The sequence below is a fragment of the Orcinus orca genome, chromosome 11, assembly GCF_937001465.1.
Source record: "Orcinus orca chromosome 11, mOrcOrc1.1, whole genome shotgun sequence".
Lineage (NCBI taxonomy): Eukaryota > Metazoa > Chordata > Mammalia > Artiodactyla > Delphinidae > Orcinus > Orcinus orca.
The window spans coordinates 88454232-88478278 of NC_064569.1; the positions used below are offsets into that span (position 1 = coordinate 88454232).

The 24047-nt window shown below is 48.5% G+C and overlaps 1 protein-coding gene across 2 annotated transcripts in view; it reads right to left on the reverse strand.

The window, feature by feature from the left end:
- Positions 1–316: 316 nt before the first annotated feature.
- The window catches only part of SYN3 (synapsin III), a 461812-nt gene continuing 438081 nt past the window's right edge, over positions 317–24047 (reverse strand). For both annotated transcript variants that reach the window (XM_049694415.1, XM_004269401.3), the window contains exons 9-14: positions 21393–21467; positions 18407–18509; positions 13855–13989; positions 12892–12979; positions 7670–7961; positions 317–4453 (exon numbers count right to left, since the gene is read on the reverse strand). In XM_049694415.1, coding sequence (XP_049550372.1) covers positions 4321–4453; positions 7670–7961; positions 12892–12979; positions 13855–13989; positions 18407–18509; positions 21393–21467 — 826 coding nt within the window. In that variant the 3' untranslated portion in view covers positions 317–4320. The remainder of the gene's footprint in view (positions 4454–7669; positions 7962–12891; positions 12980–13854; positions 13990–18406; positions 18510–21392; positions 21468–24047) is intronic.

The following is a 24047-nucleotide window of genomic DNA, read 5'->3' on the forward strand; positions in this document are numbered from 1 at the left end:
TTGACTGTAGGAGATCAGATACGGGAAGTACTAGTTAGGTCATGTGACATAAGGGTTCATCTTAACTAACTTAATGGCTCTCTTGGGATTCCCCAATAGGTTATAGCACTTAAGTTTCTGCTATCCCATAGCAAAACAGGTAAAATGCTAATTGAGAGGCAAGGAGATGTTAACTTGCTTCTGCTCTAAACTCAACAAAAGACCACAGAGCAGATACTTAAAATATGGAGTTTGGAAATTGGAATTAAAGCAGGAGGACCAAGCAGAATAGAAATAATGAAACGTATTTAGGATTTTAAAGAATTCTCTCTCTCTCTCTCTCTCTCTCTCTCTCTCTCTCACACACACACACACACACACACACACACAATTGTAAGAAGAATGTTTAGTTTTACATTGGTTTTACCTTAAAGAAATAATACACTGAAATTTCAAAAAACTTTTCATCTTTTCCTCTTGGCCTGCCAGTTGAGGGTCATGAACACAGTCTAGAAGTCTCACCTCTTGGGGCTGCATATTTTGTCTGTGGAAACACAAGGGAGCCTCTGTGCCCTTTATGCATTGTGTTTGGTTAATGGACTGGTTTGACTTGTTTGTCACCCAACCTTGCAATTTGTCTCCAACCAAACCCAAAGTGCCCCCTTCTATTAGAGTGTAAATATTAGACTGAAATGGAATTTAATCCACGGCTGCTCTGGAGTCGAGGACAGCTTTTGACACTCAGGGGGGATAGTCAGCAACCAGCCTGCTTATTCTCTTGGGTAAAGAAAACCATGCGATGCATGTGCAAGTGCTCTTAGGCTCTGAGCTATTCCTCCAGCATAATTAAGTTACTGCTTGTATCTGCGAGGCTGACTTAACTCGCTTACACTGGGACTCTAACTTGCATCCTTTCACAGATTCTAAACACACAAAACCAAATGAGCCACCAACTTGTTCTATGAAGTTGAATGAGGCACTGGGAGGGGCAGGGCTCTGAAAGAACACTGTGTGCCTGCAGGATGGCTCGAGCTGGGCTCTGCTGTGGCCTGCTGTGTGGTCTGGATGGGACCCCAGGGTCTTTGCTGGACAAGCCTTCGTATTGTCCTGGTCTGCTCGTTGCACCTCCTGGCTGATGCTGACAGTGGCACCTGGTCCCTCAGCTCCCAGCCTCAGTGGCCCCGCAGCCAACTCGCCTGTGTGGGCCGCGCTCACCACGGGGGAGGTCTCAGCCTTCTGCTCTGCTTTCTCCCGCAGGTTAAAAGCGGCCACAGATTCTCTTCAGCTTCTTACCAATCTCTCTGTTGGTTTGATTCTCTTCCTGGGCAAGTGATTTCCTCACATTGATACTCGTAGAAAAACAGCCTTTTTCTTTTCTCTTAACATTTTGTTTACATTTTGTTAATTTCATAGTTTTCTAGGAGGGCCAACCTAACACACATCCTGCACACCGCGTGCCGAACAAGGCGTGCGCTGCGCTGTGCCCACGTAGCTCGTTCACGAGATGCCGGCACTGGCTTGCTTTCCCCTCGAGCTCCTTCCACTGCAAATTCAGATGAGAACTTCCAGAAGGTAGTTGAAGTTCAGGCTCATGGGATTTGCTACTGTATTTGTTACCATGGGAATGAAGGCCTATAACCCCTGAAATTCTGGAATGGTAGAACTGCTCCATCAGCAGGGACTGAACGGGGGGGCAGTGTGGTAATGATGAAGAGGACCCAGAGGATTAATGCAAGAGAAAGGATACGCAGATTCCAGTATCCCTCGAAAGCTGATTTGACAATTAGACGACAGAACCCTTTTATCATGCTGTTAGGAGGACGATCTGGAAGAAGATATTTTCTCCGGCTGGTGGAGGTGTCTACTGAGGCTGCATTGGAAATTCTCTCTTCATTGTGCTACATGTCAGCACAACCAAATGGATCTTTGTCATGTTTCAGCCTCACCAAGTCACCTTGGACGGAAAATGCTAGTCTTTCTTTGGGCCAAGGTTGTGAAACAGAGCAAAAAATAACAAACACAACCTTTCAGACTCTCTACAGAGTGACTCCCTTCCCCCTTTCATTTTGTTCTTTCCCATTAAAAAATATCACAATTATTAAAGGTTAAATGCTTGGAGGGAACATGTGCTAGCCTATGTGAGAAAACAGTCCATTTTGGGGATCAACGGTCTCCAAAGGACCATTCTTGGTCTCTGTACTCATACACAGACTGATGGGAAAATTTATTGCCATGTGTTGGTTATAAACTTGTCTCATGTCATGGAATCTTCTGTGCATGGTTATAAAAACAAGGATGCCTGGCCTGAGAAATGAGTTTGATATTCTACTGGAATATCTGGGAAATATGGTTTGAATGTTGGGATGTTTTCAGGGACAAGGGACAGAATATGGGAAAGTGGGAAAAGTTAAGCCATGTAATCACGGTTTATGGAACCACTAGCTGTGCTCACCCAAGGAGTGGGCCCTGGCTGTGACGCTTCCACACCGGTACTGTTTCTCACCTTCTCCACACAGCTCAGGGCAGGGCTGCTGGTCTAACTTCAACGTGCATTCAAAATACTTAGGGAGATTGACAAAGATACAGGTTCTGGGCCTTATGACCAGAAATTCTGAATCCTTTGGTCTGAAATGAAGCTAGCTATGCACATTGGCCATGTCTCATGCTTTGAGAAACTTTGTCTAGCCTATCACCACTTTGTTGTGTATTTTGGGCTGTGTTTTATTACTGAGAATTGGGTGAGATAGTTTGATTTTTTCTTCCAATCTTAATTTCCAGTGTAGAAGAGTGACGGTCGCCTCACGTATTTCCTGTGTTCTCAATCTTCTAAAACACGTGGCTTTGTGGTGTTACATCCTGCCCGATAGTTTTCTGCACTCTTTTATTCAGAATGCAGCGCCAGGCCAAGGACGCTTTCATTTTTACTTCCCTCTCCCCCTTCCCTATGAACGGTGAGGGGAAGACGTGCCTCAAGTTGCAAAGTGGGCTGTGAGGGGATAGCATGGCTATGTTGGATTCTCCTCGGCTCTTTGGAGCCAGGAGGCTGGTCTGGCACCTACAATGTTTCTAGCACCAGGTGCTTGGAGATTTGGGACACCCCTGCACCCCATCTAATCATGACAGGAGCCTGATGTAGGAGAAAGCATTGGGAAGGGAGTCAGGGTTACATTTTCCAGCTCTGCAGTTAACTGGTTTAGTCAAATAAGTGTGGGTTAAACAAAGTTAAAGCTAATTTCTTTACTGCAGGAATTCCAAGAGCCTTTGATACGTACTATCAATCTCAGAAAAGAAACAAACAAAAAACAGTGTTTCCTAAACACGTTTGGCCGGTGAACCCTTTTATAACTAACCTTCCAGTGCCTTGCTGTACACTGCCTGCAAAACGCCGAGCTAGAAGTTACTGTCACTGCACTTTCTGATCCTGTGTCATCCATCTGCTCGTTGTCTCTGGCTCCTTGTATGTCCTTGAGGAGAAAACAACATTCCTGGTAGGAGTTCAGAGACCAAATGGTGGTGTAACACGGAATGGGTAGAGAGGCCCTAACCTGACTCCTTCCTTGGGAAGTGGAGGGCATATTCCCCCTCTGGGAACTAGTGATGATTCCTAAAAGAACCCATGGTCTGCTCTTGGCTGTCCAATTTAGGATAGCACTCTGGGCACGAGCGACATTGTAAAGCCTCCCCTCTGTTTCTGTTGTGTTCTGAAAGGCCCCACGGGCCACGCAGCCTCTGAATTCTTTCCATGGTCCTCAAGGTCCACTGGTGGTGGGTGTGATGGGGCTTCGCCTGTCTGGTCTGCAGGGCCATCTCTTGAGCTTGGATGGGACTTGCAAGGGTAGGTGGTAGGTTCCCCTGGCTGCGCTTTTGTCCTTTTGTTTGCAAAACACTGTCAAAAGTTTATTGCCTCCTACATTGCTGAGGTCTGACTTCAGCGTCTGCATTTGATGGAGGTGGGGCAAGGCTCAGAGGGGGCCCTTCCCAAAGACAAGCAAAACACTAACAAGAAATGTCAAAACTAGCCACACACAGACATCTCACGTGGTTATCTGAGGCAGGGAAGCAAGCATCTGGGTAGGAAGGTTGACGAGATGCCTGTCTTTAAGGCCCGTTTTGAGGAACCTGGAGGCTCTCAAAGGCCCACCCCTCAGTCGGGCAATGCTGGAACGTCATGGCAAAGGAAAGTGGGAACACATGTAGACACTCAGTTCCTGGACCAAAGGCATTTGGAAAGTATATTCTCAGGCCCTCCATTCTGTTCCCGTCAGGAACCAAGGCTGAGATGGAGGATGGGGCAGGAGAGGGGGGAGTGTAACGGGGCACCCCCTCCCGGGCTGGACAGGGTTAGTCAGAGAACAGGCTGGCGAAAGACTTCCTCAGGTTGCGGATGGTCTCGGCCTTGGCCTCGTCTTCACTTGGGGTCCCACGCTGGGAGGCGTCAGACGTGCTGAGGCTGTTAGTCAGGGACTGGGATTTGCTGAAACAGAAAGGCAAGGGGGTTGGGGGCGACAAGGCTGGACTCCCCAGGAAGTGAGTCCTGGGGCTTGCCTGGAAGCCAGCTGGGTGAGCCCCGTCACCACAAGGACAGTGAGACCAGAAACAAGGCATCCCCGCCCTTACACGATGCTGAGTACACCACACACGCAATTAACCTGCAAGGTGGTTATTGGTATCCTCCTTTTTTAGGCACAGGAATTGGGGCTTACAGCAAGTAACAGGGGAGCATCCAGGGCTCATATTCTTTTCACAAAGCCAGGCTGCTCAGACGGCAGGCGTGACTAGAGCGCAACTTGACCACTCTCCTGCCTCTGTGTACAAACCCACTTGGTGAAGGGCTGTATCACCGGGTTATGGTTGTTCCTCCTATACTTTCCAGCGCTAGTCTGGGAATCAGGAGGTCTGTATTCCAGACCCTCTCTGCCATTTGGCCCCTCCGGCTGTGGGCAAGTAACTCACTGCTCGGGACCTCCTCTCCCTCATCGGCGAAATGGAGGGTCGGTCTGGCCCACCCTCAGGTCTCTTCTAGCTCTGACACTCCGGGCTTCAATTCCAACTCTTCTCGGAAGCCCTTATTGCCGATTCCAGCCCATTTTGGAATTCTCACGGTGCCTACTGTTTGAACAACAGTGTTTGACCCTGTGTGCCAGCCTCATGCTAGGTGACAGGTTGGAGAGATGAATGAGATTCAGGCCCTGCCCTCAAGGGGCTCACAGTCTAGTGGGGGTGAAAGACATAGGAAGAGATCCCCACTTGGTCTTGTCATCGCATTGAACAAAATCTTCTTCAAAGCAGAGACTGTCTTTTCCCCCTTTGCTTATTCCCCCCGGGGTGTTATCCAGGACTAAGTTCAGAGTAGGCATTTGATAAATACCTGTGGATTTGAATTGAACCAAATAATACTTTAGAGCAACAACCCAGGAGATTTAAGTGTTTTTAGCTAGATGACTATTGAGGTTAGTGTCCAAACCTGGCTTAAGTCCCAAAGCCCTCGTCTGTCCTGTGATCAGCTGGGCTGTATCTTTTCACGTGTGAGAGGCTGTCACAGATACACCCGTAAGGAGCCAGCTGCATTCTGGCTGGCTAGAAGCACTAACTGTGCAAAAACTCATTTTAATCCTTACAATAACCCTGGGGTGCAAGTACTATTGTCCCCATTTTGCATGAGAGGAAGTCTAAGCACAGAGAGATTAGATAACTTTTCTGAGGTCATGCAGCTTTCAAGTGGCAGAGCTGACACTGAACCCAGGTGGTCTGACTCTAGAGTCTGTGCCGTCAACCTCTATGCCTATTGCTGGAGGACCACTTGCTAATTTCATCAAACTAAAAACGCATTTGTCCTTTGATCCAATAATACCATTTCAGGTATTTTCTATACAGCTGATCCTGCACGTATAAGAAACAGCATGTTTTCAAGGCTATTCACTGCAACCTTCTTTGTAAGAGCATACCATATTTCCATTTAGGGTGGATTAGTTGGATAAATTGTAGTATAACTATATAGTAGAATACTATACAGCTGCGAAAAGGAGAAAATGTCAATGAACTGAGTGGAAGAGTTCCAGGATTTACTGTTAAATGTAAAAGCAAGGAGCAAAATGGTGTGGACAGTGAATACTGCTGATTGTGGAAATAAGTGGGAGGAGGGAATCAGAACATATATTTCTGTATTTGCATAAGGAAACACTGGAGGAACACACAAGGAACTAACAAAAATGGTCACCTCTGGGGCGCAGGGGGCAGGAAAGCATTGGATAGGAATGAGATGGGAGGAAGATTTTTTTCAATAAAAACAATATCTTTCAGATCTTTGAACCATGTGAATGTATTACCTATTCAGAAAAATGATGGTTAGCATGACTCACGGGCTGGATGTCCTGTGTTCAATCCTAGCTCTTCTACTTCCTAACAGTGGAAACTCTGGCAAATTATTAATGTCTTTCTCTGTTTGCTCATCTGTAAAATGGGGATAATAATTGTTATTAACTCCTAAGCCTGTGGGACTTAAAAAAAACAAACCAACTAGGTAAAGTGCTTAGTACATAGTAAGTAGATAATAGATGCTAGCAGTGAAACGATGATTATTAATATTAGTGTTTGGAGTTGAAGAAAGGGAGAAGCTTACCAAAGAAAACACATTTAGGGTCTCTCTTTCTGACCTCAAACCAAGAGACGGGCTTGAGTGGAAACAGGAGAGAGGATGTGTGTGCACTGGGATGGATCTTTCACAAAGTGGTGGCAATACTCCTTCCCGTCCCCATCACCTAGTCTTTCACAATGCGACTCTGCAGATCCTCCTATCAAGAGTCTATTTCCCCACCTCTTTAATCTGGGCTTGACCATGTGACTCGTATTTACCAAAGGCGTGTGATGGGATGAAATGACATTATGTGGCGTCTTCTAAGGCTGGACCTCGAGAAGCCTTGAGGCTTCTACTTTTGCCCCTTTGGAATGTAATTCTACCATGTGAGGAAGCTGGGCCCAGCCTGCTGGAGGATGAGGCCCAAGGAGAGAGAGGAGCTCAGCTGACAGGCCAACACCAACAATCAGATATGTGCAGGAGGCCCTCTTGGACCATCCAGCCCCAGGTAAGCTGCCAGATGACTACAGCCAGATGAGTGATCCCAGTAGAGTAGGGTTGCTAGAGTTAGTAAGTAAAAATACAGGACACCCAGTTAATTTTGAAATTCAGATTAAAAACAATTACTTTTTGAGTATAAGTATATCCCATGTAACATTTGAGGGCATACTTATGTTCAAAACTATTCATTGTTTATCTGAAATTCAAATCTACCTGGGCATCCTATATTTTATCTGGCAATTCTACAGGAGAGACCAGCAGAAGATCCTCCCAGCTGAGCCAAACTCAGAACAAATTGCTAAACCAAAAAATTATGAACAAAGAAAATGGTTGTTTTCTTAAGCCACTAAGTTTCAGGGTGGTTTGTTATGCAGCAAGAGATAACTGATGCATGTATACACGGAGGATCACAGTGGGACCTAATCTATCCTCTCACCTTTCTGGGCCCTGCCTGCTATCCCGGTTCCATCCTCTGGGCTTCTTTCTACCCATTTAAAGTCTGGGTGAGTCCTTGGTGGGTCTTCCTCTGTCTCTGAGTTCCTGATCCTGAGCCAGCCCAGCTCTGTCCACACCCTAAGTCCACCCTATGCCCTTCCCAATTCCCAAAGCACTTACTTGAGATGGGGGTGGGGTGCTGCTGGTTTCTTGGACTCTTCACCCTGTTGGGAGGTGCTGCGGCTCTGCATGGGGGGCCGGGGCTGTGAGGTAAGGGTGGTGCCTGGCTTGGAGACCTGGTTTGGAGAGCTGCCTCCAGATGTGCGGGATAGCTGTGGAGAGCCTGGTGACCTCTGCTGCTGTGGAGATCCAGATGAAGGACTCAGGGGTTGCTGGCCTTGTGGGGAGAGCCTCTGTTGCAAGGGGCTTCCAGATCTTGGGGGCTGAGGAGACTGAGCTTGGCGAGGGCCCCCTACAGGGAGAAAAAAATTATTACATTCAGATTTTTTTATGATAAATATGGCTGTGCACAAGTGTCACTTCAGGGATGTTCATTACAGTGTTTTTCATTTTTTTTTAAGATTTTTTTGATGTGGCCCATTTTTTAAAAGTCTTTATTGAATTTGTGACAATAATTGCTTCTGCTTTATGTTTTGTTTTTTTGGCCACGAGGCACGTGGGATCTTAGTTCCCCGACCAGGGATTGAACCCGCACCCCCTGCTTTGGAAGGTGAAGTCTTAACCGCTGGACCGCCAGGGAAGTCCCTACAGTGTTTTTTGTAACAGTGAAAAACTGAAAACAATACAAACGCCTAACTGTAGAGGAACTGACTAGGAACATTAAGATAAATTCATATAACGGAATATGCTATGGTCATCACGTATGACGTGGCAGAATAATATTAAATGACATGGGATGTTGTTGATAAGCAGCTTATAAAACAGTATTTGCCATTTAATTCCATTTTGGCACGTATATATATGAAGCTATGTAAAAAAGAAAGACTGGAAGGTTATACATTGAAACCAGTGTGTCTCAGACTTTAATGGCATGTGAATCCCCATGCGTCTTGTCAAAATAAAGATTCCGATACAGTAGGTCTTGAGCAGTGTTATGAACTGGATCGTGTCCCTTCACAGAATTCATATGGTGGAGTCCTAACCCCTGGTGTGACTGTATTTGGAAATAGGGCCTTAAAGGAGGCAACTATTGTTGAATGATGCCATAAAGGTGGGCCCTAATCCAATAGGACTGGTGTCCTTATGAGAAGAGAGAGAGACCAGGGACCTGCACACACAGAGGAAAGGCCACGTGAAGACAGACAGAGAAGGTGTTGTCTGCAAGCCCTGGGGAGAAGTTTCAACCCTGCTGGCACCTTGATCTTCCAGCCTCCAGAACCATGGAAAATAAAGGTCTGTTGATGAAGCCACTCAGTCTGTGGTATTCTGTTATGGCAACACGAATGGGGTCTACGTTACTAACAAGCTCCCAGGTGATGCTTCTGCTTCCACGCTTCGAGTAATGAGGCACTGAGCAATGATTTTAAAAACGGTGGGATGATGAGGGACTTAAATTCTCCTCCTTTTGCTCACTGATGTTTTCCACACTGAAGATGTATTACTTTTGAAACAATGAAAATAATTATCCCTTACTTTCGAATAGCTCTCTAACCTTTTCTAAGAACTTTTTCAAAAGCAATATATCATTTGATCTAGAGAGAGGCCGGTAGGGAAGATACCACTCTTCTCATCAGGTTGCAGTGGAAACAGCCTCATTAAGGTTTCATAACTAGAAGGGGTAACCACGGAAAGCCCAGAGGAGCTTGGCTTCACCCTGTTCCTGCACAGAGCATACAGGCTTTCACCTACAAGTGAAAGGACATTTTAGCCTCCCAGAAATGACTTTGAGTGCAATTCCAAGGTTCCAAGCAAGCAAGGTGCACCCTCCTCACCCTTGAACCCAGGTGTCAGGACTGCGGATTGTGAAATGCACCTTGGCAAGGCAGACTAGCTGCCTGCTGCTCGCCATCCCAGGATACAGCGGCTCCTGGGAAGGTGGGATGCACCGCGGTGATTCCCGCTATGCTTTGTTGAGAGGATGGGAGACTGAGAGTTTAAAAAGGGCTGGAGCTCAACTCTGAGCCCTTTCATAATGTGGCTTCCACTTGTGTGAGCTCCCCAGGTCTCTACTGTGTCCTCTCTATCATGTCCCGGCCTTGGGCTGGGCACCCTCGCAGCTTGTGGGTTAGGCATTATCATCATCCCCATTTTACAAAGAAACTCAGTCCCAGGTATACTGTGACTTGCTTAAAAAGTGTCACTTCTAGTAAGGGGAAGAGCCTAGACTCAAACCTAGATCTCTCTGACTCAAAGCTCTGTTTTCTTTTGTTTCCCTTTTTTCCTTTCTTTACTGTACCACACAGGGCAGCACCTTTGTGCAAATTAAGAAAAAGGTGCTTTCCCCCAGTGGTGGCTGCTCTGAGCCCGGTGCAAAGGGGGCAAGGACTAGATTTCAGCTGGCCTCCCCGCTCAGACTGTCTCAGCTGGGCCCTGTGTGGTGGGCACGACCTGCATGTCTGGTGGCCCTGACACCCTACAGGTACCAGAGCCCCAGGTCCTTGCCATTAACCTGCCATGTGACTGTGGGTGCGTCACTTCTCCTCTCTGGGCCCTTGTTTGGAAATGAGGTCGTTGGACTAGACATCAAACATCCCTCCACATCTGAACATCTTTGTGAGCTTGTGCAACACTTTCCAGGTTGGACTGAATTGCAGCTCTAGTCTAGCAACTGACTGCACACGGCTTGATTCATGACTATATTGTCCCAGTAGATTGGAGGACCCATTGATCACAAAACTCAAACACCTATAGGGCCAGGCAGATAAATAAATAAAGCAGGAGAGTGTCAGAAAAATCACGTGGCTTTAAAAAATTTTCCCACTTGAGGTAACACGGTTCAGAGACTTACCCCTTTAAAGAGGTGCAAGCACAAAGAAAATGGCAATTGGCGCTGTGTCACTGTGGCAGTGACACCAGCAAGGAAGGAGGAGGGCCTGAGGCAAACGGAGGAGTCCTTGCCCTGTCAGTGGACGGTTGCTACGTAGCAAGCAGGCCCACTGTTTCTAGAGCTCCTGCTCTATCAAGAGAAGCTGGAAATCTAGATGTTTATGTAAAAGCTTCTGATTTTTAAATGTTGGTTTACTTTTTTTGTTTTTTAAACCCATTGTAGGTCCAAAAAGACATGTTTTCTAGTTTTATCTTAAATCCTCCCCCCCGCCCCACCTCTCCACATTCTTCTCCTCAAGACTGATAATATCTTGGAAAATCTGGATACTCATTCATTCATTTATTAACTATTCGTTCAGTCCCTATTATACAGGTGGGATTCATCAAGAGACACTAATTTCTTTCAGCTTCTCAGCAAAGCAACAAATTTAGTATTTTTTGTTTGAGCACATACAGAAAAAAAATTAAATGTAGAAAGTATTTGCCTTAGCCCAGGATTGGTGCTAAAAGATGATGAGGTTCATTAAAAGAGACCTTCATTTTTACTGAGTTGAAAGTGAGTAGTGAGTTCAGAAAACAAGTTAATAATGTGATCTTGTTATTTTGGGAACTCAGTGAAAGCACTGTGTTTTAATTAGCCTTGTTATTTTTAATCTGAATGTTAATTCAATGAGCATTTTCTTTAATTATCCTAATTGGTTTTAAATTGATTGTTTTTCAACTCACTAAACATGTGTTTAGCCTCATGTCGCTTAAAATATCCCTTTATCGAGCGTGTCTCTACTCTGGGCCGGAAAGGAAACCAGAATAGAGTAGCTCTCTGTTTTAAAAGTGCTCGGTTCAAATGTGGTTGAAAAAGTAAGTCCTGGGGCAGAGTGAGACAGGCCAGGGTAGGGCAGAGGCACAGTCAGAGCCTGGCAGGGTGATGAATAAGTTGTTTTTGAACATTTATAATTATAGAATTATCACCAGGCAGGAGGGCAGTGGGGCTGCTTTAGTTATAAGGATTGTTATGATAACAACCGTTAAGGACAACATGTATAATTGTTAGTAAGACACAAAATATTAATAGCGAGTTTTTAATGGTAAAGGTCATATAAATAGTTATTAACAGTATATTAGTAGTAGTAAGAGCTAGAACCTACTAAGTACTACCTCCACGCCGGGACACCTTGCTAACTGCTTCACCTGCGTTTTCTCACGGGAAGCTTCCCATTACTAAACGGGGCAGCTGTCATTTCCTCCTTTATCACTGGGGAAACTGAGGCTCTGAGAAGTGATGTAACTTGCCTAAGTCTGCCAGGGTACTGAGACATGGAAGTGGATTCAAATAGGTGTTTATCTGCCTGAAGAAGCAGCCAGTGTTCTTTGGTACACAGTTATGTAAAGTCATGCAATTTCCCTCTTCTTAAATGCTTTCTGCTTTTCCAAGAAGAGAAGCACAGAAAGGAAAGACGAATGGAGTGTTTTATCTAAGACCTTTCGAAGAAGAAGCCATTTAGTGCCCAAGGCCGATTTTCCCAAGAAGCAGTGAATCTGCTACTTTGATAAAAGCGACTGGGAAGGCCACAGTGTGATAGTAATGTTTCTTTCTGATGAGTCTTAAAGCAGATCCTTAAAAGGTCGCCATGAAAATGCCTGGCCTGGCTTCTTGGTGCGAAGCGGTCCTGAGGCTCCAAGCTGGCACTAGAGCAGCGAGTGTGCCCGGAAAGTTCTGACTGCAGGAGAGGACCTGGGCTGACCTTCTCCCCAGGCCTGAGCGTGAGAACACCCGAGCAGCTGGCAGCCTGAGAGAGTTAGTTATTGCCACGATTTCTTTTCATCTTGTCATCAATAGTTCATCCATTCTCTAATAAATGGTGGCATTTACATAGTAATGCTGGGATATTTTTTGAGGAACAATTCCAGTCGACAAGGTTCTGTACGACGTTCCGTCTTTCTTTCTCACTCTAGCTGGTTGGCTCATAAATCTATAACCAGGCACTGCTAGCAGCTAGGAACCAGACAACTTCTAGAAGATCTGAAAGCCCACACTTGTAAACCTGCCATTTTCTTGTGCTTCCTTGGACGAAACCTCAACACCCATCTCTGTAAAAAGGAAATATGGTTGTTTTCACTGTTGACAAGTTGGGAGGCTGAAAATGAGAAAACAAATGGGAAAGTCCCTAGCACAGTGGTACTTAATACATTTACTGTCTGTCTTCCTTTCCTCCTTTTCTGACTTTAAGGGGGTGACAAACCTCATGGTCTCTTTCATTCTGCATACAGAGCGAGGGCACATATCTGGAAGGCGCGCTTCCAGAGCGCCTTCTGGAAGTCACGCGTGGACCCCTCAGTGCATTCCAGCATGCTTGCTGGACGGTTTCTCTCGGTGCGCGGCTCGTCGTGGGCCCTACCTTGTGTGGGTGTCCGTGGCTGAGGCTGTCCGAGAGGAGGCCCAAGCTGGGCTTGCCCAGGGGGTTTTGCTGGTTTAGTCTGAGGAGTCTAGAGCAGAAGAGAAAAGAAGCCTGTTGCGATCACCACAGCCATTTACTTCCTGCGTACGAGGGCAGGGTTTATCAACATCCGTTCACTACTGAGGTAAAACTTACATAATGGACACAGTTCTTAAGTGTGCAGCACAACGAGTTTTCACACGTGGATACACCTGTGTAACCACCAAGCAGGTCAAGACAGAACATATCCAGTGGAGAAGCCTGCTCTGTGGCCCCACCCAGCCAGCAGCCCCCTCGAGTATGACCGTCATTCTGACATCTGTTATCACAGGTTTGTTTTTGTGGGGAAAGGGGGAGCAGGTTTTGGGACTTGCTTTTCCAGAAAGCTGGGGGTCTAGCAAATTCTTTGGAGAATAATCTGGTAGTCCATGGTGAGGACTGTGGAAGGGAGGAGTTCTGAGGGAGCAGGTCGAGGTTGGAGGATGAGGAAAACTGAAGACACAATAGTCTCTATTGACTGGTGCCCTGGGAGTATACAAAGGGCATGTGTGTACACGGGCACGTGCGTGCGCGCACACACACACACACCCTGCTCCCTGCTCAGGCCCGGGATTGAGGGCACAGAGGAGACAACTGGTTTCTTATGTTAATAATCTCTGCCTACAGACACCCAAAGCCCAGTTGAGACAAGGTTTTTCTCCCCAGGATGGTGAAGGGAGGAAGGGCCTCTCAGAGCCTCCCAAATTCCCCCATCAGGAGCAGGGCTACAAGCTCTCCCCCAATCCCAGCCTTACCCACACCCCATTCCTTTCTCCCCAAGTTGGTTCCTCCCTGGGAGCATCTCCTGTGGGTCAGGGCACCCATTCCCAGACAGCCAGGCATTTCTCATGGCTACACAGTGTCCCTTACTTCCGAGGACCTTACCCAAGGCCTCAGGGGCGAGGGCACTGTGCCCCCTGGCATCGGGAGTTGGCTCATTTTGGAGACAACGAGATCGGCCATCAGCTGTTTGTCCTCTTCCAGGTGCTCTCCAATCAGGGGCATGGAGCTGTCCATCACCTGCAGGTGATGAGAGAAAGGAGTCCTGAAGGACCCTCAGGCCAGGGCGGCCAGGCAGCGCATCCCAGGAGGCAGGCTCAGAGCTCATGACAGAAGTGAACACTAGATGGCAATGCTCTCCATGCAAACACCCAGCCCAGCGCCTCCAGCTGGGAATGACCTCCGTGGAGACATCCAGTTTCCTGCAGTTCAGTCTAAATCAACTCCCTGGACTCAGTTCAATTCAGTCGACATTTGCTGGACCTCAGACATGCGACCAAGGGCTGGGAGCCTTTGCTGACCTTTTCTGCTCTTTTCTTTGGGGAGCTGGTCTCTGCCCCTCCTTTCCCACCTTGGCCTCCACCCAGGATTGGGGCTGGCCTCCTGAACTCTGGCCCAAGGTCAAGGTTTTCCACAAAGCCTGAAGCAGTGAAGGTGGGGGGCTCAATTATGACCAAAAAAATAACAAGGGTTAGAGTCGACTCAGGGCTCGGAGAGAAGAGGGAAGAGGCAAGTCCTGTTCTCCAGAGCTCTGGCAGAATAAACTCCTGGAGAGGAACTTCTCCCACGGGGAGCAGGCTGCTTCTCAAAGGAGGCACAGTGCTTACACTGGGAGGGGGCCTGAGAGATCATATCTGTACATCCGCACATCCGCTTTTCTTGCAGATGGGGAAACCGAGGCCCAGAGATGGGAAGGGACTTGCCCGAAGTCACGCAGGCCAACGATCCAGGTGATTCCCCAGGCACGGGCAGCTGTAGATGGTCTCGAAGGGGAGCGAGGCCTTGGTGGGCCCTCTGTCTCCTCCCCAGCTGTAGGGAAATCCAGCCTGTTCACCAACACCCCCCTCCCCCCGCCCCCATCAAACGCACTGTCTCGTTCTCCCTTTTCCCAAGCTGGGGACTCACCAGGTTCTCTCTCTTGTCCAGGTCCTTGTGCATGTCATTCTCTCTGCCCACTCTCTACCTGCCTAGGCCCTTCTCATCCGTCAGGGAACATCTAGCCAGCCCTTCCTCTGGGAAGCCTCCTCGGCACTCCTGCCACCCTCACTTTGGTCGTCCCATTGGAGAGCTTATCCCACAGGGCCATGGTCTCCTGTTGATGTGTGTCTCCCCAACCAGACGGTGAGCCCCTGGCCTGGGGATGGACCCTGTGTCCTGTTAGACAGGTGTGCCCTCACTAAGTACCTCTTGAATGGAGGAATGAAAGGTCCCTACAATAAGTCCTGCTGAGGACGATAAGGATACTAATAAGTGCTACATGTCATTATTATGTGCCAGGCACTGTCCTAAGCACTGGGTGTGGATGACCTCACACAAATCTCAGCATAGCTCTTTGAGATAGGTACCATTACTATCCTTATCATGATGGGAAAACTGAAGGCAAAGAAGTAGCAAATTCAAGGACAGATTGCTAGCAATCCTTCCGTGTCTCACCGATCAACGAACAGCTCTCTGTGGTAAGAAAGGGGAACAGCAGACCTGGGTTCCAGGCTTCGGTTCTGCTAGGGACTTGCTGTGTGATCTTGGCATGTCACTTTTCCTCTGTGGGCCTGTTGTTTCCCTCAACTATAAACTGAGGGGTGTGGGCAGCTGCAAAGACCCTTCCAGCTGGGACTTAGGAGCCTGTGTGTCTAAAGCACCTACTATGGTGGGGAAGCTGAAAAGCAAACTCAAGGATGTGACGCAGATCCTATTATGGACGGTCCTGAAAACTGTCCTCAAACTGAGCTCCCTGTTGGTCATGCCTGGGTTCCTGGTACCCTGGATCCCAGTGCCCGGCGCATGGACAGTCTCTCGTTCAATGTGGGCTGAGCTGAGTTATAACTGTGGCGTCTACGTGTACACAGGCCTGTCGTCCTTTCTCTTCCTGAGCCCGCCCACCCTTTTTGTTCTGGTTTCTGTTTCCTACACTCCCTGCAGTAGAAAACAGCCACCACAAGGAACCTGAGGTCAGAGCATTCTGGATTCCCCATGGTGGACACAGCCAGAGGAAGTGGACATTCTGGTCTCCCCAGGGAAACATTTTTCCAATGAGCAATGTCATTCCCTGTACAGGTCATGGAGGACAAGTTCAAGTGTCTTTCCCCTGAGTATTTCACTGTGAGGATCTTCACAAAACATGTCCCACAAATTTTATGTTCTCACCACGGAGGTGGCTGAAGAAATCAGTATTTTTGGATCCCTTCTGTCTGTTTTTTTTCCTGACTGGGGAAAAATACCTTTTATCTTTCTGGTAAAAAGCTCCCCATCTCCCTTGACCTCACTCTAAACTGAAAAGCAACGGAAACAACTCTGCAATGTTTCTGAGAGACAAAAAAATCTGAAAAGCCATTTCCCTCGCCCCCGACCCTGGAACGTTTTTGAGAAGTTGTCTTATTGTGTTGTAAAGTCCAAACCCACAAATTTTTTTTTTTTTTTTCAATGTGTAAGGTCTTTCATCCCTGACCCACTGAATGTCTGGAGGCAGGGAGTCTGGGCCCACGGGTACAAATTTTTGTTTCCTAAGAGTGAAAGCTGAGGAAACTCAGATAGGCAGGAGCTCGGGGAAGGGAGCCAGGAGTCCCTCTGCTGATTGCTGGTCCCCTCTCTGAACGGAAGCTCTAGGGGAAGGGTCCCTGCGACTGTGCTCACTGCTGCATCTCCATCACTTGGCTGGGGGTCTGGTGCCCAGAACAGGAGCTCAGCAGTGAATGAACGAATGGGTGAATCAATCAGTGACCACATGTGTGCCAAAGCTGAGTTCATGTGTGGTGGTCCCATGAAGAGGTACAGAGGCAGGAAGGCCAGGAAGGGTCTCAGGAGATGCAATGCCCTAGGCGTCGGTCTGAAGGTCCCAGGCATCCTCGCTCCTCCAGGGAGCAGCCTGGGTCTAGCTGGGAAGCAAGTGTACAGGGCAGTAGTTTTGCTCCTGGCCCCTTCAATGTCCTCTGAGAAGGGGCTGCTGAGGACATTTCAGGTAATGGTGGCTGCTGGACGTGAGGAGAGAGCTGTTTTCTAGAGCAGGATTGAACCTGCAAATATAGATGCAACTCATCCTTGGAAGCTACCTGGCCTTCTGGGGGGTGAGTGTGGGCAGAGGGGCTATGTCCAGCCTGGACTCCCTCCCCTTCACCTCCAAGCTGGATACTCCCTGGGCTTGGGTGTGGATGCCCTCCTGGCAATGCTGGAGGAGAAGAGCAGGGCTCCCACTGCTCCAGTCACCAGCTCCCGCCATGCCGTGGATCCCGGGAGTGGTGCAGACACTCGGGGCTGGAGGACTGGCTGGCTCTTGCGGTCACCCCAGCCATGTGCTTCCCATTAGCCGCCCACACCCCGGGGAGGGGGCAGCCACAGGGCTCTCCCTCACACGTCTTGGCCCTGTGTCAGCACCGCGCCTCTGCAGTGGTTGGAGAAGGCCACAGAAGGGAAGCACCGGAAGGGGCTCTGGGGGGTGGGAGAGCTAGGATGTGAGGCTGGGGAGAGAAGGGAGAATTCTGAGCCAGAGCAGCATTTTCAGGGGAAGCAATGGAGGACCATGAGCTGTGGCGGGGAGGGAAAGGGAGTTAGGAAGGGGGAGGGGGCTGTGAGGCCAAGAGACTTGGGGAGCCACAGTGGGGGAGGGGGACCGTGGGATTGGGGTGGACACAGGGAGCCTTGAAGGTGGGAGGGCGACTGTGGGGCTCGGAGAAGCATGGAGAGGAAGTCGTTGGGGTAGGGGAGGAGGGTGATGGAAGGACCACGGCGACCTGTAGGCGACAGCTCTGGAGGGTAGCAGGGGTGGTTGGCCTCTGAGAGGCATGGGCTGCAGGAAGGTTGAGGGAGAGATTCTGGGACTCAGAGCCCCTCTGACCTCTCTTACAATTACATTTCCCTCCATTCACACCCCTTTCCTAACCTTCGGTGCCCTGAAGTTAGTGTACCACCCTTCCCTGCCAGCCTGCACACCCCAGGTCCGTCTTGCTCAGAGCTCTGTCCCCAGAGCTACCCCCACGCCAAGCCCATGGGAGCCACTGGGTACCTGTCTGCTGATTGAACAGACAATGGAATCTCTGCCTAGTGACCAGGGAAGTGTGTCCTCTTTACACACTGGGACACTGAGGAAATTGAAGAGGCCTCTGAGGGGACAGAATCTTGCCAACTCTTGGCCCGATGCTTTTCCCCTACTGTTAGGGCCATGGGTTGGGGATATTTGTTTAACCTCACGCCCAGAACTCCTGAGGGCCAGCTCAGAGCCCCTGGGCACAAAGGCTTAGGGGCAGCCAAGAGTGGGGATGGGGTATGTGAGGGTGGTAGGTGAGAAGCCTGTGGGGGCTGCTTGCTGTGGCCTGGGCTGCATGTGCCCCAGCCATGGGCTAAGACACAGCTGGCCATGCTGGAGGCCACACTTGGACTCCTTCCCTCTGGCGTGCCTGCTCAGGGGCCTGGACAGGCCAGGAGGACGTCCTGGTCCACCTCTCACCTCAATGATGTAGTCTCTGCCATCCTTGCTGTGGACAGCCTTGACGGCGCAGATGTCCAGGCCACCAAACATCTCTGAGCAGCTGTCCACCCACAGCCTGTACCTGCAGGGATGGAGAGACAGGCAGTGGGCATGAGGGGCAGGGAGCAGGGACGGGAAGTAGAGGGAGAGAGAGGCAGAGACACAGAAGGACACATACAGAAAAACAGGCTATGGGACAGACAGTGACACACAGGCAACCATTCAGAGATGGAGAGAGACAGAGATGCAGCAAGAGAGACAGAAAGGCAGAGAGACAGAGACCAGAGAGAGACAGAGACCTGAGAGAGACAGAGGCAGTGGGAGAGACAGAATGGGTAAAAAGGGAGGCAGAGACATAGATGGACCGTGAGAGAGAGACAGCAGGAGAGCAGCTAAAAGGGAGCCAGGAAGGCAGGAGAGAAGCAGGACTGGGGGAGAAGGGATGGGAGCTGGGAGAGATCTCAGAGACCTCAGCCCACCCCACCTAGACCTTGACTGGCTCCCTAGTAGTAGGAAGCTTGCCTTGCCCCCATCTGGAGCCATCCTGGACACCCAGCTTCCCCTGAAGTCCTTTTCCCTTGGGAAAGCTGCTCGAAGGTCCCCAGAAATCCCTCCCAGGCCGCTCTCCCAGGCCCAGCCTGTGGGGACAAAGGGCATATTCTCCTCCTGCCTGGGGAATGCGGGCAGAGGAGCCTGGCAGGCCACTCTCGCCTGGCCTGGGGGCCTGGTCCTCTGGACCCGCTGCTTTTTTTTCCCTTTCCAGCCACTTGATGGCTGCAAGGCCCGTTTGCTTTGCAGGGGAAGATCTCAGTGCTGGACTTTGACCCTGCAACAAGAGGATGCTTGTATCTGGAGAAGTCTTCCTGGCCTTGCTTGGCTTCCCTCATGGTGGCTGGACTTGGAGTCACAGGGGACTTTGTGTCAAACGTTCTTGCTTCTCTCCCCACCCTCCAGGGTCACATGGGGGCACGCCTGCTCTGAGATCTATTTGTGTCTCTGAGCCATAAGGCCTGGAATGAGCTGAAGTGCTCTCAGAACCAGATCTCATCTCATCCGCTAATGCCCCTTGAGGCACTGAGGGTACTGCCCATGAATTTGCAGAATGGAAAGTGAATTCCAGGCCTGAGCAGACCCACTCCCATGGTAGGCTCCTGCAGAGATGGCCCATGTGGCCTGGGACTGAGCAGAGCCAGGGAGATAGTGCCCTGCTGGAGACATCTGTGAGTAGCTTGTGAGGCATTGGGGAAGGCTGGGCTCACATTCTGGAAAGGCCATGAAGAAAAGGGCCAGGACTGTCCTGTGAATGCCCACTGGGGGAAGGATGTGACTCCCCCAAACCAGGTGATTCAGTTGTGCCAGGTGATGAGCACAACTCCCCTGAGACTACTTAGCATTTGTGGGTACCCACCTGGAAGGTAGTAGCTGCCACCTGGGGTTGACTGGAAGGGAAGGAAGCCAACATTTACGGTGTCCCTCCCTGCCATAGGCCAGCACTGGGTTAGGTACTGAACATCCCTCTCTCATTCAGCCCTCTGGCTTGGGTATGTTAACTCCAATTTACAACTGAAGAAGTTCAGAAAGGGTAGTTAACTTACCCTACGTAATACAGCTTGGAAGGGGCAGGACCACTCACTTTCGTTCATGCCACTTCCTCAGCTTAGAGCCCTGAACCAACAGTTCCATGAGGACAGTGACTGTGTTATATCCCTCCCCTAAGTCTCACTCAGTCATCGCTACTGTAGCAGGGTGGTCCCACTCCAATCTCTAGGGGCAGAGATGTGACATAGGCCTATATAATCACAGCATTGCTGCTTTCTGGACCATAGTGATTGGTTCGGGGATGGTCATATGATCTAAGTCAGGCCAATCTGTGAATAAGGCTCTATTCCAGGCTTTGACTGCAATGGTTGGGAAAGACACCTTCTTTCTGCTGGACTTGACACTGTCAAGATATAAGCCTGGAGTCATTATGGGCCACCATATGAATGACCAGAATGAAACCAACAGAGAAGCCAACATATTCTATCCAACTTAAGGGGGCAGAATAAGTTCTAAAGTCCTACCTGGAGCTGTACCTCTGGAGTTTTCATTGCCACAAGCCAATAAATCCCCCCTTTGGTTCAAACCAATCTAATTTGTGTTCTGACACTTGCAACTGATACAGAGTTCTTAAAAGGAAGGATTGGGTCTTTTCACCTTGGCCTCTTTAGTGCTCAACATGCATGGCATGCAGTAGGCACTCAATACATGTTCACTGAACAGGCCTTTCTGACCCCAAAGCCCATGCTTTGTCCATTGTCATTGAATGCTTGCAAGCAGAAGTCACTGGGCAATCAAAAAAGGATGTGTGTATGCTGCTGGCCCCAAGAGCAGGCGACAGGTCCTTCTTCAGGTGAGGATGGCTTACAGGTGTTGTTTAAATAAGGGAGAAAGACCTGAGCGACTTTCAGCCAGAGTGCATACCTGCCACATTCATGATTCATAGGAAATCAACCTCTCCCTCTCATATTGAGATAGGAATAAGTCTGAGAGAGGAGTGGACAGTCCAGTAGCCTTGTTGCCCTAATAGGGATGCTTCCATGCAACTGTCAGAGCAGGGAAAGACTGGTGAGGACTTCCTGCTCTCTTCCTACAGCAGCTGGGTAGGGCCGGAAAGACCCCTGGACTTGGAGTCAAGATAGTAGGGTTCTACTTTCAGCTCTGTCACTGATTAGCTCTGTGACCTTGGACAAGTCACCTTCCCCCTCTGAACTTTCTGCCTTATCTGTAAAATGGGGTTATTTATAAAACCTTCCCTGCAGGCTGTTATGGGCAGTAATGGGGATCATGCCTAGGAAAGTACTCTGTGGGTGGAGAGACACTGGCCAAAGTGTGAGATGGCATTCATTACAGGATCCTTATTGTATCCCTATCTATCTCCCACTATGGCTGGTGCCTCTCCCTGAACACCTCCTTTGCCTCTTACCTCTCTGTCATGGCCACCTGCTCCAGCATAGCAGAGCCTGTGTTGGCCTTCCAGTTTCCAGAGATGGAGGTTCTCCTGTATCACAACAAATAACACAGTGAGGGCATTAGGGATGCTTGTCATTGATCTGCTTTCCTTTTTTGCTTTGGCTGTTTGGCGGCTCTGATTCAAATATCTGGCTTACATTCTGACATGTAGTCTTAGGTATGCATCCAGTCTTCAGATTTATTTTTCTGTTTTTATTTCCCTCTATGTTGACTGTCTTAATTGTTGGGTCTTATGTATCTTTTCCCAAGCCACCTTTGAAATATAAAAGTTAAATTTAACAAATGCCTACACTATCAGATTAAATCCTGAAAACTTTGGCCTCCTGTTTTTCAGAAGAAGAACTAGGGCAGTATAGCCCCCGTGACTCTGGAATCTTTTTTGAGAGCCCCAAAATGTAGGAAAAATGATCCATGGAGAGAAGTGATTACTTTCCATGGTGAAGAGCAGGCAGGCCTTCTGGCTCTGCCTGCCTCACCCTCTTAGTTCCTTTGCCCTTTCTCCAAAGCCCATGGATATTTCCTGTGTGTAGGCCTCCACACACCTTTTTCCCTTTGCCGGATCCAGTCTTCATCTCCATCTTTGCCTCCCTAAGTCCTACTCATCCTTCAAGTTTCATCTGAAAATGTGACTTCCTGAGAGTACATCTTCCCCAATAAGAACCTCCTATACTACACCCTATACCAATGTTTAGTAATGCTCATCTCACTTGCAATGACTACTTTAGTGTGCTGTCTTTCCTGAGGGCAGGGAACATGTTTTGACTCATCCCTCTGTACCTCTAGTGTCCAGTGGTCCCTGGCATGTAGTAGGTGTCCAGTAACTACCTACTAGGTAAGGGACTGTGTATGTTGAAGAGCAATCCAGACAAACTATCTCTAATGGCATATCTGGATTCAGCAAAGACTGAATGGCTTTAGGCAAAGTGGCAGAGGTAAAGCAATTTGTTTCATGACCAAGGGAAGGCATGTGATTGAGGTTTAAGGGTGAACCAGGAGAGGAATTGCTATAAAATGTCTTTCTAAAAGAGAAAATAAAATGCATCTGAGCGCAGCAGATGCTGAGAATAGATGGTGGCCAATAGGAGACATAATGACTAAGGGTAGCAGTGACATTGATAAGCTTTATGTCAATTAAGTTTAGTTCATCTCAATGCAATTCAATTCAATTTGGCAAACAATCACCAGGCCTCCCTATGTCCTGGGTACAGGACTAATCTGAGTGTGAAGAGATGACTCCTTCCTCAAGCTGCTCACTACCTTAAAGGGGTAGACCAGCCTAAAACCAGAACATAGGCGTGGTAGGGTTAGCAGTACACGAGGCATGAAGCACTCCGGGGAAGCAAAGGAGAAACCAGTCACTTAACATGAACCCCAGAAGGTAGCGACTGAGATGTGCCTGGGAGGGTGAGTAGGATTCAATAGAGTGGGATCTGCATGGTAACAAGGGAAGGTAAGAACTGACTTGAGTCAGATGGATGTGAGTTTGAATCTCGGTTCTAGCATTTTCTAGCTGTATAACCATGGACAACATCTCTGGCTCTATTTCTCATGGGTAAATGGGAATAATTTTAATACCATGCTTATAGGGCACTGTGTGGATTAAAGGAAAGATTCTCATAAACCTCTTAGTACAATGGGTGCTACTATTACTTTTCAGTAAGCGTAGACAAGAAAAAAAAAGCATTCTAATGCCAGAAGCAGCAGGAACACAAGCCAGACTGGTCTCCTTCCAAAGATAACGATAGTGAGAGCTGATATTTAGTGAGTGCTTTCTATGTCTGAGACATGGGTCTAAAAGCTTTATAAGCACTGGCTTATTTCAGTCTCACAAAAACTAATGAGATGGATATTATTATTATTATCATTCCCACTGAGTGGCAGAAGCCACCAAACCATATCTGAGAAACTCTGTGCTCTTAACCATGACTCTTCATGGCAGAGCCCATCACAGGTTTGGGGAAAAGAGTTGATTGGCCCAAATGTGATGCAGCTGCTAGAATGTAGGATGGGATGTAGACTGTGACAACAGAATCTATGTTTACGACACATGTATGAAGCTGACCCCCTTGATGAAGGGGCGGGGGTGAGTGGAAAGGTGCTGCCTAAGTAACTTTGGAAATTAGTGGAGGCTGTATGACTAGGTACGAAAGAAACTGTATGTAAGTCCTGTACCATAGTTGGTGAAGTTGTTTCTCATGGGACTACAGCTTGACATTTCTGCAACTGTACACATATACTGTGGATGAACAAAGAAGTACATGGATGGGGGATGGTGGGAGCCAGGTTTCTTCCCAGTTGGAGTGGGAAGTTACAGATAAGCAATCTGGGAAGGCTAACATGAATCATGTGGTACGGGATGAAAGTCTGACACATCACTATGAACTCTGTCTAGCTTTAGCTATAGATGGATATGTGTGTGTGTGTGTGTGTGTGTGTATCACACAACTGTAAATTACAGTTAAAGACGTGTGTATACACGGGTTGAGATACACATATTTATTTCCCAGCTCTGTCTGCTGAGAGGATTTAGAAACAATGACACCCAGTGGCAACACGCACAAAGGCCCAAGTACTGGGCAGGAAGTGGGCCAGAAAGGACGCTGAATGG